General features: G+C 40.2%; 1 protein-coding gene across 1 annotated transcript in view; it reads right to left on the reverse strand.

Moving 5' to 3' along the window:
* Positions 1-15,479, reverse strand: part of nkain2 (sodium/potassium transporting ATPase interacting 2) — a 309,557-nt gene that overhangs the window by 52,576 nt on the left and 241,502 nt on the right. Inside the window, exon 4 of the mRNA XM_078399585.1 lies at positions 3,014-3,214. Coding sequence (XP_078255711.1) covers positions 3,014-3,214 — 201 coding nt within the window. The remainder of the gene's footprint in view (positions 1-3,013; positions 3,215-15,479) is intronic.

Consider the following 15,479-nt stretch of genomic DNA (forward strand, 5'->3'; position numbering starts at 1 on the left):
AGGCAATGGTGACCCAATACATTACACCCTAGATCACAGAAATATAGAAACATAGAAAATAGGTGCAGGAGCAGGCCATTTGGCCCTTCGAGCAATCACCACCATTCAATATGATCATGGCTGATCATCTAGAATCAGTACCCCGTTCCTGCTTTCTCCCCATATCCCTTGATTCCATTAGCCCTAAGAGCTATATCAAACTCTCTCTTGAATACATCCAGTGAATTGGCCTCCACTGCCTTCTGTGGCAGAGAATTCCACAGATTCACAACTCCTGGGGTGAAAACGTTTTTCCTCGTCTCAGTCCTAAATGGCCTACCCCTTATTCTTAAACTGTAACCCCTGGTTCTGGGCTCCCCCAACATCAATAACATTTTTCATGCATCTAACCCGTCCAATCCCTTAAGAATTTTATATATTTCTATGAGATCCCCTCTCATCCTTCTAAATTCCAGTGAATATAAGCCCAGAAGATCACAAGGTCTTAATGGAGAAGGGAGTTTATATCAAAGGAATAGGTGCATGAATAGATCTGGAAGGGCAGTCCATTATCACAAGCACCATGTGTTAACTTGGTGTTAAAGTAAACCACTCCCAGAGAGGATAGTATTTTGATGGTTATTATTAAAGGAAGAATGTGACTAATATAATATTAGTTGGTAGCATTTAACGATTATAGCATAGGACCATCTCTTTTCTGCTGTCTTATTTTCATTGCTTTACCATTGAACTTACAAGACAACCCACCACTGCTTAATTGGTACAGTGAAGAAATGTTGCTGGCTCCCTTTAAGTTCCTTTAGTTTAAATAATCAGCTGTCCAACGGTATCTTAGATAGTTAATTAGAGAAGACTCTTGGTCATAGAGAACAGCAATCTTACAGTACCTGGCATTGTTTAATGGCGTATCTGATATAATTGAAAACATAACGGGGGGGATGTACTCAAAATGAATGAGTCTAATGGGTTCAGATGCAAGATAATCAAGATTCATCAAACAATGAGCTTTATTGAAATATTTACAAAACGATTTTCTTATTCCTGAAATTGAACTAATCTTTAGACCTGAACACAGCTCAGGATAAACGTCTGTTGCTTCTCATTGCATTCAAATCAAGCCAATGAACTCAACAACTATTTTTCAGAATTCAAACCCTACCTACCATTTCTGCCATTTGCTTCCTCTGAATTTCATTAACCCAAACTTCTTAGCCTTATCATTGCCGAATGGCTCTGCCATTCTTGAACAGAACACAATGAAAAAATACTTGGCCCAGCAAATTAACTGGGGTGATGTCCCTGGATGTTTTCTCTACCATGATACATCAGATGAAGGACCATCAAGTGTCTGGTGGGTCGCAGATGGGTCAGAGTACCTGGGGAACTCACCTTATTCAAAAAAGTATGATTTGTAGCCTGACGACTGCCTCAGCCTGAGATAGGATGTTGTCTGGACCCATTACAGAACATTTCTTAATATTGTTCACAACAATTCTTTGGCAGAGACCACGTTGAAAAAAACAATATCCTGCTTTTTTTTCGGAGTTCCAGTCGTTGAACACCAGCGTGAACCCAGAGTGACTCACTTCTTGGGACGTTAGACCCTAAATCCAGCCATGTTTACCACCATTCCAACAATTCCTGAAGAATCACCATATCTTCAAGGTCTTCAATCCCATTGAGATCTAATAATTGGTCCTGTAATTGTTCTAGTCTTACAATATTGATACACTTTTACTTAGCATTCCTTTGGACATTTCATATTAATTATAAGCTCCAGCGCACCATCGTAGACTCCATCCCTTTCCCAAACCTGTAATTTTTTCTAAGAGTGGGATTTTGTTCCATGATCACAAGAGAAGTGAAAGCCCTGATGTAACTCGATTTATTCACAAAATGCTGGAGTAACTCAGCAGGTCAAGCAGCATCTCGGGAGAGAAGGAATGGGTGACGTTTCGGGTCGAGACCCTTCTTCAGACTGATATACTCCTCTTATACTCCCTGATGTAACTCAATGGGTTAGCATTTCTGGAGAATATGGATAGGCGGCATTTCAGGTTGGGACCCTTCTTCAGACCCAACCGGAAATATCTGTTATCCATGCTCTCCAGAGATGCAGCCCAGAGATGAGTTAACCCAGCACTTTGTGTCTTTATTTGTAAACCAGCATCTGCAGTTCCTTACGTCTCCATTTGATTCTAATTTGGCAAGAATTTCACAGCAGAAAGAACAATCCCAACAGCTGATTTATCATTTCCAAGATTACAGAATCACTCACCTGTCTGAGAATTTCCTTTCTTCCACAGCTTCGATAACTAAATTCACATTTTACGTAACTACTTTTGCCAATTGGTATAATTATCAAAATCTTTTCAACTCTCTAAATTCCTTTATTCTGTCAAAATTCCTTACAACAATTATGCAAGATTCTCACTTAGGACTCTGAACAAAAAAAAATTGTTGTTTTCTTCAGTCCATTCCATTAGGTAAGTTTTGAGACATGAGGGCTGGATTTCTGGTGGAATGGAAGCCAATTTTCCCATATAACTACTGTATCCTTGCTCAAGTAACTGCAAGATCCCCAGAAAATGGCCATAAACTGGCAGGTGGCACGGTGGCGTAGCGGTAGAGCTACTGCCTTACAGCGCCAGAGACCTGGGTTCCATCCAGACTACGGGTACTGTCTGTACGGAGTTTGTACGTTCTCCCCGTGACCTCTCAGAGATCTTTGGTTTCCTCCCAAACACCAAGGACGTACAGGTTTGTAGGTTAATTGACTTGGTATAAATGTAAAATTGTCCCTAATGTGTGTAGGATAGTGTGATGTGTGGGGATCGCTGGTGGGTGCGGACTCGGTGCGCTGAAGGGCCTGTTTCCGCGCTGTATTTCTAAAACTAAAACTTAAAGACTATTTTCTCAGAATAGCTTCTTCCAAAGTTACAGCAGATGTATTTGTGAATCTTCCACATAAATTATATTACGTGAACTGTCGAAAGTCACTGGAAGTACTTACTGCAAAGATAACCTGTAGTGAACTATGTGCCACTTCTATATACTGGTATCCTAGCAGGCACCCTCTGACGTAAATGTAACGATGATCCTCTGGTACCCATTCTGGCGTGTCAGTTATTGTCACCACCACACATCCTGGTCCATTCTCCATCCACCAAGAATGATGCTTGGATATGTTAAAGGTCATAATCAGGTTGGTGTCCTGCAACAGAAAACATGATGGTTTGATGCAGTTGTTGAATTATGTGATCAAGTCTGCTTATCAATTGCTATTATTCAGTTTTCCACATGGTTGACCATGTACATAATAATGCTAATGAAATATTTTATTAATTTCTATATATCCCATTATTTTGCTATTCGATATAGTGTTCGGTGGCAGAAGAGTGATTTGTTCTTTGTGTTATTATTTAAAATAAAATCATAGATTCCAGTGATATCCATCAGCAATTAAATGCAAATGGGCATCAACAACAAGGAAAGATATTGTAAATTCAACAGGAATGTCATTTTGGTACATTGTGTAGATCACAGAAATTATTGAAATTAGGTTGAGAACCTGGTTTGTTTTTCCACAGGCAACATAATTATGCATAGGTTACTTTGATTCTGAAGAGTTATATTCAGTAAGTACAATTATTGTGTTATTACTAATAACACTTCATTTGGGCCTCGGACACTGTTCACTTGTCTATTTACCATTGCACAATAATTGACATGAAGGGCCATGTCATCTAAATCTGTCCGAAATGGGCAGGTCTTGTTTGCTCAGCACAATGGTAAAACTAACAAAAGGAGCTTACAGCTGAATACTACTAAAGTACTGAATGGGACTTGTAGAAGGAGATTTTGAGTCAGCAAACATTTAGTTGCAACTTAAATACCAGAAGGATCAGTGGAGGATCAATGTGGGAGGGCGTTTAGCAAACAGCATATTAATAAAGTTGAGTGGTAAATTATTCAAACTTCAGAAAGATGCCAGTTGCACTTTTACAGGTTCCATAGAGTGATGTTTGATTAGAATGATGAGTGATGATGATTAAAATCTGAAAGATTTATGTGCAGAAATCGGTACACATTCATATATGCTGTGAATGTGTTATGTGTGCTTTGTGCTCCATTGATTTCACTGTATATGCATTGTGCTCCATTGATTTCATTGTCATTTATTTCAATATCACTTTCTATTTCTAGTTTTTGATTATTATTTGAATACCTTAAAGAGAAAGAATACAAGTTTTGAAATTTCTTCAATTCATAAGTGGTCAGTTTGATATCTGTAACAGATAGTCACCATTTGAAATTAATTTTGTACTAATGAAAAGGAGACATTGGATAAATATAAAATAATGAATAAAATGTCTTATGATGTTGTAGCAACAGATTGCTTCTGGCAACCTTCTATTCTGAGAGAGAGAGTATCCTTGGATTGTCCAAAGAGACAAGGTTATCAATCTCTTTGTGCATCCTGTACATCTCTGGCAAACCAAGATCAATCTTGACCTCCAGTGCAGCTGGTGTGGAATATGCATTATCGCCTTGTGGTTGCATGAGTTTCTTCTGGGTACTCCAATTTCTGCCCACAACCCAAACAGTGGTTAATTGGCAATTGCAAATTGGTCCCTTGTGTGGTAGAATCTGGAGGGAGTTGATGGGTTGTGTGGGATCAGTGTAAATGGATGTTTGATGGTGTGCACAGACATGATGGGACAAAGGGCCTGTATCCATTGTATATAAATCTGACTCTGCCGAGAATGATGAGCCCAATAATTAAGCCCTCTGAATTTTCAATCATTGTTTCATTCGTTAGGCAGAATCAATGTCTGCTCTGGCCAGGTGACATGCAGCTAGTGGAGTGCACTTGGTATATTTCCAAGGAATCACAAGAAACTGCCTAAAAAAACAGAAGTTGTTTACCTAATGTAACCTGGGAGAGGGGAAGATGCTTTTGTTTACATTTTTCCTGCATCAAGATTCTATCCCAAATTCTGCTTTATACATTTCCATCAGAATTCAATGTCACTGGAGAAACTTCTACTGTGTGATGATAAAATGTTGCTTAACACAGGGAATTGTGATCCTTCATTTCTTTTGTGCCCATGGAATTTTAAGGTGGAAGGTTTCTGCTGAAAATCTTTCTCCTCACACTGCAGCATAAGCAGAAAACTAGTGAATACAAAGTAAATTGCATGAAACAACAGGATATATTCTTCCATCCCCCTTGATGTGTGATATAATAGGAAAGAGGCTAACATAAAGTGCAAACTTCACTCTTCTATTGTGAAAAGTAGTCCGAAAACAAACTAATTTATTCCCCGCATTCTTAAAATTTAACAAAAGGAAACATTTAGAGTCCTGGGAATCCTTTGGGGTCCTGTTTGTATGTGTTATTGCATTTTTATTGATTAATCTTATTGGTCTTATTGTTCAACTGCGGGTAATGTTTCATTTTACTACACATTTATGTGTATGTAACAAATAAACGACTATTGACTATTGATTGAAGAACTGAAAATAAGGCCTCAGACAGGTGCAGAAAGCCCAATATAATTGAAGACCTCCAGCCATCAAGCTGCTTTGTCGAAGAAGACCTCTCTTCCATGGAACTGATTTGTGATATGATAGCTAAATAATTTAGTAAATGAAAGGTTGAAATGATGTATAAAATGTAATTGTGGTTTTCAAAACCAAACTAAATATCCAGTCAATGTTAATTATGTTTTATTCATTTTAATCAGAAGATTTCAATGAAGAAACCAAACAAAATGCAGACTGTACAATTACTGTTTATGCCTGTTGATGCATTGCACCGTATTAGAACATATAAAGGAATGAAATATTGCCAATTCAAATTGTGAGTGGTTATGTAAATCAACAAATCTTGCAAAATAGACTGACTTCACAATGCATTTTTCACATTTTTAATTTGTCTATTTCTTTGTGCTGCAGAAAGAAAGAAAACTTGCATTAATTCGGGCAGGTTTTGCATTTTCAAAAACTGTCTCAAAATCAATTCATTTCAAATTACACAATTAGTTTTGAAACATTGGCATAATTTTTATCAAACAATGTTTCATATAATAAATGTGCTTTTGCACCACCTGTCTTATACTTTATTCATACAATTTTTCATACTGTTACACTCTCATTTAAAGACATCCCTTGATATAATTCATGTGTGGCTGTAGCAGTAGATCAAACTACTGAATAACTGATTTTCCTGCTTGATGCAATCATCCGGCCAAGGAACTGTAACAAACTGTATTTTAAAGAAATTATTTCCCAGAAGTAGAGTTAATTATAGGCAAATCCAAGAGGCTGGTAAATATGTTTTCTACAAGCAATTAGAACTACTAAAATCATAGCAATTCTAGTACAAATCTCTTGAGAGTTTATTCAAATTCTTATGTGCTATTGTATATAAATATATGATAACTCATAAGAGGAATTCTCTTATTTATCTTGCAATTTAAAAGACATAATGTAGTTCAAGAAGTACTATAAACTATTTTATATAAAATATAATATTCAAAATTATAATGATATGTGTGTTAATTAGCATATGATGAAACTAAACATAAAGGAGAAAGTGCTAGAGTAACTTAGTGCATCAGGCAGCATCTCTGGAGGACATGAATAGGTGCCGTTTCAGGTCAGGCGACTTCTTCAGGCTCTGAAGAAGGGTCCCTACCTAAAACATCACCCATTCATGTCTTTCAAAGATGCTGCCTGACCCACTGAGTTGTTTCAGCAATTTGGGTTCTATGCAAGATTCCAACACCAGCAGATCCTTGTGTCTCCACAAAGATAAACATGTTGTATAAAATGGAAGAAAATCATTGTTTATAAGAGATTACAATAAATCAATCAACCTGGAATCAGCACTAGTACATTACCCACAAGATTAAGGCAATCATTTGTTATGTGATTCCCAAAATTATTTGCAACAAGAAAAAACCTTGACCATAATGTAAGTCTGCTACGTTCACACCCAACAAAGACAGTTTATTTTATAACCATAGAACTCAAATAAATTGCATTTGACAGAATGGAAAAATGAAGTTTGTTAAAAGTCATGCAGCTTGAAGTGCCACGTTTATCAGGAAGCAATCACAGCCTTCAGAGCAGTTGTAAAGGCTACAGGCTATAATTTTCATGCTTGCAATGACATTTCAGCCACATCTAGATTTAAAAGATATTCACATCCTTTTTCCGTAGCAACCATTAGCAACAGAAAAATCCAAAGCGCATCATTAGCTGTTTGGAAAGAATCTCCAAAGAAGCAATAAGGAATTACACTGGTACCCTGCTGAGCGCTATCCTGCAGAACTCTGATTCATTATAAATCTTCTGCTCTCCAGCATGAACACTCACTGCTAATAGGCTCTGTGCATTGCTGCGTTGCAAGCTTGGTGCCAATCCCTTCCCTTCATTGGAACTCCCTCTAAGGGTGAATCACTCCATGGCTTGGCGTGGAGAGGCTGATTATGAAGGAGTATTAGGGTAGGCCAGTGAACCCATTCAGTGCTGAGAATAGGGAGTTAGCCTGTACCCTGGCCAACATGATGAGGGCAGGTCATTACTGGGGATTGGCAGCACCATGAACAAATTGGATGTCTAATTTACCAAATGTATGGTACAGAATGGAGACAGCAGCTTCCATCACATCCAACTGGTGATGATGAGAGAAACCAGAGGATCCAGATGGTTTGACAACATATGCAGGTCTGTCCTGTCCCCAACAATAATCCACATCTCAGTCCAGGCCTGCCCCACAACAACTCTCATAGGCAATCTCTCTACATATCCAGGACTGGATTCATGCCAGGGTCCCCGCACAGCTAAAAACAAACTGCTGGAGGAACTCAGCTGGCCGAGCAGTGTCTATGGAGATCGGGGAAGAAACAATTGATCTTTTGTGTCGAGACCTTGCATCAGGACTGAGAGGGGAGAGGGGCGATACCCAATATAAAGAGGAGAGGGTGATGGGTGGACCGAGGAGCGGTGAAGGATGGCAACCCATTGGAGATGGGAAGGGGGGGGGGGGGGATATAATTGGAAGATAGAGGCAAGACCAGTGGAAGCAGACAAAGAGAAAAAACCTATGTGGAACTAGGTGGAGGGACAAAGGGTGAAGATGGACACAGCTACTGAGAGGTGATAAGCTAGGACCCGAACACTGCCCGTGCTGGAATCTGATAAGTAAGGAAGGTGATAATGGGAATTGTTAAGGGAGAAATGAAAGGCAGTTGGAACTAGGTGAGGGGAGGAATCTAATGGGTGAAATACATGGTAGTAAGTGGGTGGAACCAGGAAAGGGATGAGAGGTGATCATGTAACAATACCACACACTGCCACGATTCACAGACCTTCTTCTCTTCATGCTAGTTTAAATTAGTTCCCACTGAGAAACACAAAGAAGAAAGTAGTTTACCTCTCTAAATGCTCAATGCAAAAGTGGCACTTTTTTGTGCTGTGTCCATGAGTGTTCTTGTACTTGGGAATACATCCTGAGTGCTATGTGAGGTACCAGTGTAGAAAAATGTTTTGAGGGACTAGGGGTTCTTTTACTGCTAATTAAGCAGGTGATTAGTTAATTCACAACTAGTGTAAGTCAAGGATTAGTATTCTTTGGATAGACACAAAGTGCTGGAGTGACTCAACGGGTCAGGCAGCATCTCTGGAGAAAAAGGATGGGTGACGTTTCGGGCCGGGATCCTTCTTCAGACAAAGAGTTAGCACTCTTTACGTTGCAAGTTCAGAAAAAATGCATAACTGGTTGTTTAATATAACTAGTATGGTTACTAAATATGCGTGGAAAAAAATCACTATTGTTAAAATTGGGCCAAAGGGTAAAAGCTTATTTGCTGCCTTAGGTTAGAATTGGGCCACAGTTTAAGAATAAGGGGTAGGCCATTTAGAACTGAGATGAGGAAAAACCTTTTCAGTCAGAGAGTTGTAAATCTGTGGAATTCTCTGCCTCAGAAGGCCAATTCTCTGAATGCATTCAAGAGAGAGCTAGATAGAGCTCTTAAGGATAGCGGAGTCAGGGGGTATGGGGAGAAGGCAGGAACGGGGTACTGATTGAGAATGATCAGCCATGATCACATTGAATGGCGGTGCTGGTTCGAAGGGCCGAATGGCCTCCTCCTGCACCTATTGTCTATTGTCTATTGAATTTGAGTACATATTTCACAAACATTGACAGTTAACAAAAAATATCCAGAAAGAAACATACTGATACAATGCTCAGAAATTCAGTACTGCCCATTTATTATTAATTTCTGTATGTTATGAAGTGCTGCATGAAATCTTATATATTTACATTTAAACATATTATTAGTTATCATAATCTGACGAGGTACAGAAAGAATGAGGAATACCGATTGTGACTCATGTAAAATGACACTGAGATGTGGCTGGCAGAGAATCACCTGTCCAGCTCCATCATACTAATCAATAAGCCATTTGGAAGCTTATACAAATGATTTCTGTAAACTCGCATTAGGAAGTGTCATCCAATCTCCATTCTGACACACCCATAATGAACTAAAGAAAAGAAAGCATCTCCCGCTTGAAAGCACTGGGTTTCTGATTTACCAAATGTAGGGCACACAGAATGGATTTTTTATTAACAAAATGACTGTGGTCCAACAAAGATATCCTAACCAGAAACCTTGGATGAACTGGGAGATTCGCTCTCTACTGAAGCCCAGATCCAAGGCTTTCAAGAAGGATGCAGGCCAAGCAATGATTTCTGCAAGACCATCAGGGATGCCAAGAGAGACTTCCAAAACAAGCTGGAGGCTCAATTCAATCAAGCCAGTGCTAGGCGACTGTGGCAAGACCTGTATTCCATCATGGGCTACAAGCTAAAATCAGGGGCGATCTCTGGCAATGAGGACAGCATAGTGGTGCAGCTGGTAGAGCTGCTGCCTCACAGTGTCAGAGTCCCAGGTTCGATCCTGATCTCGGGTGCTATCAGTGTGAAGTTTTCACGTTCTCCCTGAGACCACATGGGTTTTATAGACAATAAGTACAGGAGTAGGCCATTTGGCCCTTCGAGCCAGCACTGCCATTCACTGTGATCATGGCTGATCATCCACAATCAATACCCCTTTCCCGCCTTCTCTCCATATCCCTTAATTCCGCTATCTTTGAGTTCTATCGGGGCTCACGTTGTCGACCTCCCCGTGGTGAGCCCTGACAACTGACCTCAGTCAGGCGAATGACAACAAACAGAGACAGAAGAAGCAGAAGCAGCTTCATAACTTCTGCTGCCTCAAACGCACGAAGAAGAAGAGTTCTATCTAACTCTCTCTTGAAAGCATCCAGAGAATCGGCTTCCACTGAGGCAGAGAATTCCACAGATTCACTACTCTCTGGGTGAAAACGTTTTTCATCATCTCCGTTCTAAATGGCCTACCCCATATTCTTAAACTGTGGCCCCTGGTTCTGCACTCCCCAAAGGCGGCACGGTAGCGCAGCGGTAGAGTTGCTGCTTTACAGCGAATGCAGCGCCGGAGACTCAGGTTCGATCCTGACTACGGGTGCTGCACTGTAAGGAGTTTGTACGTTCTCCCCGTGACCTGCGTGGGTTTTCTCTGAGATCTTCGGTTTCCTCCCACACTCCAAAGACGTACAGGTATGTAGGTTAATTGGCTGGGTAAATGTAAAAATTGTCCCTAGTGGGTGTAAGATAGTGTTAATGTGCGGGGATCGCTGGGCGGCACGGACTTGGTGGGCCGAAAAGGCCTGTTTCCGGCTGTATATATATGATATGATATGATATGATAACATCAGGAACATGTTTCCTGCCACTAGCATGTCCAATCCCTTAAATAATCTTATATGTTTCAATAAGATCCCCTCTCATCCTTCTAAATTCCAGTGAATACAAGCCAAACATATGAAAGTCCAGCCATCCCAGGAATTAACCTCGTGAACCTACACTGCACTTCCTCATTAGCAAGAATGTCCTTCCTCACATTTGGTGACCAAAACTACACACAATACTCCAGGTGTAGTCTCACCAGGGCCCTGTACAACTGCAGAAGGACCTCTTTGCTCCTATACTCTACTCCTCTTGTTATGAAGGCCAGCATGCCATTAAGCTTTTTTCACTGCCTGCAGAAACCATGGTACACCATCTGTCCGCCACTGATGGATACCACTGTATCGAAGAGATTGATAATCATGTGTCATGGTGTCGGGACAATAACCTTGACATCAGCAGGACAAAGAGTTTATTGTTGACCTCTTGAAATGAAGGGGTGTACACCAACTTGTCCTCACTAATGGGCCTGCTGCAGAGATGGTTGGCAGCTCTAAATTCCAGGCAATCCTTATTATCAGTAAACTATAAGGTGATCTCTGATAAGGTGATCAAGGAAGTGCATCAGAGATTTTGCTGACGTAGACATTGGAGAAGATTTGGTATGTACACGAGGATTCTCTTAAACTTTTGTGGATGTGCTATTGAAAGTATTCTGCTGGGATGTATCTCATCCTGGGATGGCAACTGCTCTGCTCTTGACCAGCAAAACCTAGATTAGAATGGCGAACATAGCCCTGTTCATCACAGGTTTGTCACTTCCTTCTATCTAGTTCATCTTCACAGTGCATTGCATCAGGAAGGCTGGATTGCAATGTAGTGTTGGAGAAATACCTACCAACCTGGCCATTCTCTTTTCTCTCTTCTACTTTCTTAGAGAATGTACAGGAGATTGAAGCCTGGATGTCCAGACTTAATAGACAATAGGTACAGGAGTAGGCCATTCGGCCCTTCGAGCCAGCACCACCATTCAATGTGATCATGGCTGATCATTCTCAATCAGTACCCCGTTCCTGCCTTCTCCCCATACCCCCTGACTCCTCTCTCCTTAAGAGCTCTATCTAGCTCTCTCTTGAATGCATTCAGAGAATTGGCCTCCAATGCCTTCTGAGACAGTGAATTCCACAGATTTACATCTCTCTGACTGAAAACGTTTTTCCTCATCTCCGTTCTAAATGGCCTACCCCTTATTCTTAAACTGTGGCCCCTGGTTCTGGACTCCCCCAACATTAGGAACATGTTTCCTGCCTCTAACGTGTCCAACCCCTTAATAATCTTATATGTTTCGATAAGATCCACTCTCATCCTTCTAAATTCCAGTGTATACAAGCCTAGCCGCTCCAGTCTTTCAACATATGACAGTCCCGCCATTCCGGGAATTAACCTAGTAAACCTACGCTGCACGCCCTCAATAGCAAGAATATCCTTCCTCAAATTTGGAGACCAAAACTGCACACAGTACTCATTAAACTGCATCTGCCATGCATCCGCCCACTCACACAACCTGCCCAAGTCATCCTGCAACCTCATAGCATTTTCCTCACAGCTCACACTACCACCCAGCTTTGTATCATCTGCAAATTTGCTAATGGTACTTTTAATCCCTTCATCCAGGTCATTAATGTATATTGTAAATAGCTGCGGTCCCAGCACCGAGCCTTGCGGTACCCCACTAGTCACTGCCTGCCATTCTGAAAGGGACCCATTTATCCCCACTCTTTGCTTTCTGTCTGTCAAACAATTTTCTATCCATGTCAGTACCCTACCCCCAATACCATGTGCTCTAATTTTGCCCACTAATCTCCTATGTGGGACCTTGTCGAAGGCTTTCTGAAATTCAAGGTACACCACATCCACCGGCTCTCCCCTGTCAATTTTCCTAGTTACATCCTCAAAAAATTCCAGATTAGTCAAGCATGATTTTCCCTTCGTAAATCCATGCTGACTCGGAACGATCCTGTTACTGCTATCCAAATGCTCCCCAATTTCGTCTTTTATAATTAACTTCAGCATCTTCCCCACCACTGATGTCAGACTAACTGGTCTATAATTTCCCGTTTTCTCTCTCCCTCCTTTCTTAAAAAGTGGGATAACATTAGCTACCCTCCAATCCACAGGAACTGATCCTGAATCTATAGAACATTGGAAAATGATCACCAATGCGTCCACAATTTCTAGAGCCACCTCCTTATGTACCCTGGGATGCAGACCATCAGGCCCTGGGGATTAAGGACAGCTTTATCCCCACAGCTATTAAACATCTGAACCAATCACCTCTTTCACATCCTTTTCCCAGAGGTGCGGCCATGTACTCTTACTCAATATCACATTCAGTTATTCCATGATTGTCCTTTAATTTTTTTTGTACAACTTTTACATTGTACTAAAATCGTGCATCATTCTGCTACTCTGGACTTGTTGATGTATTTATAACTACAGTATGAATATTATTTACTCCATGAGCTTCATGTGAACAGGATATTTCATTGCACCCTGATGTGTATAACATTAAAATAATCTGAATCTGAAGCATGCAGTAAGATGCGAAACTAGCTTGTCAACCTAATTTCAGACTTGAATTAACTGTCAGGTAGCCAAAAACCTTGGCTCCTCTGTGATTTTGTGGCAGTAATAAAAACATTATCAACTATACATGCAGGCAATGCCATTAAAAGGAGAAAGTAAATGCAAGGAGGCAAAAAAAAATCAAGCAACATCAAAGTGACCTTCAAAATACAGCAAAGCAAAGAATGTGCTGGTGCTCAAGGATATAACAATGGAAAGGTGTCTTGTGTGCCATGTGGAGGGAAGTGATAGTGACATTAACTGTCATCCTCTCACCTTCAGGATTGCAATGTCGTGTTGGAGAAAGTTCAATAATTTCACGAGAGCAGAAGAGGAAGACAACAGCTGTTATCTTTCTTCATTAAGCACCATGGGTATTAACACACTAATTAATCTCTAAAATTAATAGCAAAATAAGTAACCCTGTACATTGCACATGGAACAAGGGAATCACTGGTTGTGTGGGAAACTGAATTTAAACCATTTGTTTAGTCTGCAGAGCTTAAAACCCTAATCTCCCACTTGCAGATCGACAACAGTATATGTTTCGTACCACTTTGCAAATACCTTCGAATGTTTGCCCTCACCTTATGACCTTAGATTTGTTGCAGGGTACCTTTATGGACGATGTTAATGGAAGGCAGAGACTAGAGAGGGCATTCGCTGAGGGGCAACCCATGAAATTGAAGGGAAATTATTATTTTCTATCTGCTTCCTTTCACTCTAAAATGAGGGCAACGAGGCAGTACAAGATTAAAACAGCCTGCCTATCAAACTCCCTCATCTAGATCCACCTATCTCTTGCCAGCTCTTGTTCCACCTCTGCCTCTCACCTCTTTATCTCTCTAACCCATTGTGTTCCCTGGCAGGTTGTTTGTTGCTTCAGATTCCAGCATCTGCAATCTTGTTTGTCTCAGGATTTAAAAACAGTGCCAGAAATGGCGTGAACTATGTGTGCCTTTATGTTTGGTTCAGATCTGTTGACATGATGTTTCACCAAATTTGTATTTATTTTCTGGTGTACTTGAGTCGTACTTCTAGGCTTCTATTTATTTCCATGTTTGCACCAATTTTCCGGTGTCAATGCAGCATGTTACATCTATCACTACAGCCTTAGCTACAATGAACATACAACTCTGTCGGCATCCTGCACTTTCACAGCTGGTAGCAAATCCTTTGTGATGCACTGATATACGTAAGGTAAAAAAAGACCATATTGTCAAAGTCTTTCACAAGCTCATGATGTCAGAAATTTCTACAGAGCCTTTAAAGAACAATTTATGCAAGAAATGCAGCGATAACAAGACCTCTATCAACAGTAATATGGTAATGCTGAAATAATCTGATTTATTCATGATGTCTGAGAGATTAATGCAGCCCAGATCACCTTGTGCTTTTTTCAGAGAATGTAATGTGAATTTTTATATGAACCTGCGAGGGCAGTTAGTGACTCAATTCATAGTTTCATGCAAATGATGGCACTTCCAAATTCCGCAATACAGCATTTTCCACTAAATTTTCTTCACCACAAACTCTCAACAAAATGTTATGTTCTTCACTCACCTTAGGTAAATTTCCAACAGTGACTGAGAGCGAACAACATCAGATAAAGAAAATTTAGGAGGTATTAGTGTGGTAATAACTGGAGTAATGTTAATAATACAGAATCCAACTGAAAGCTTGATCAGAAAATCCAAATGAATATCAAGTAATTCCAACTCAACGATCATTCTGGTAGACCAGCAGATGTAGTTCCTTGTTCCTTGTTTTAACATTTCAGCGATCACACTGCTGCACTAACCTAAACATTATTGTACCATATGAAATCTGTTGGATTCCACTACAATTATAATATAAGTATTAGTTTATGTAAGATTAAACAAACCTGTTGTTTTCATTTAATTTGAGGGCAGCAGAATTTATTACAAATGCCTCAGGTTTTCTACATTAATGTAATTCAATAATTTTTAGGCTATATTCTGTACATTCTGCCCTGAAAGCAGTGGATTCATACTTCCACTTTCCCTATCATCCATTCTAATGGCTACTTTTCAGTGAAATTTGTCAT

The sequence above is a fragment of the Rhinoraja longicauda genome, chromosome 5 (genome assembly GCF_053455715.1).
Source record: "Rhinoraja longicauda isolate Sanriku21f chromosome 5, sRhiLon1.1, whole genome shotgun sequence".
Classification (NCBI taxonomy): domain Eukaryota; kingdom Metazoa; phylum Chordata; class Chondrichthyes; order Rajiformes; family Arhynchobatidae; genus Rhinoraja; species Rhinoraja longicauda.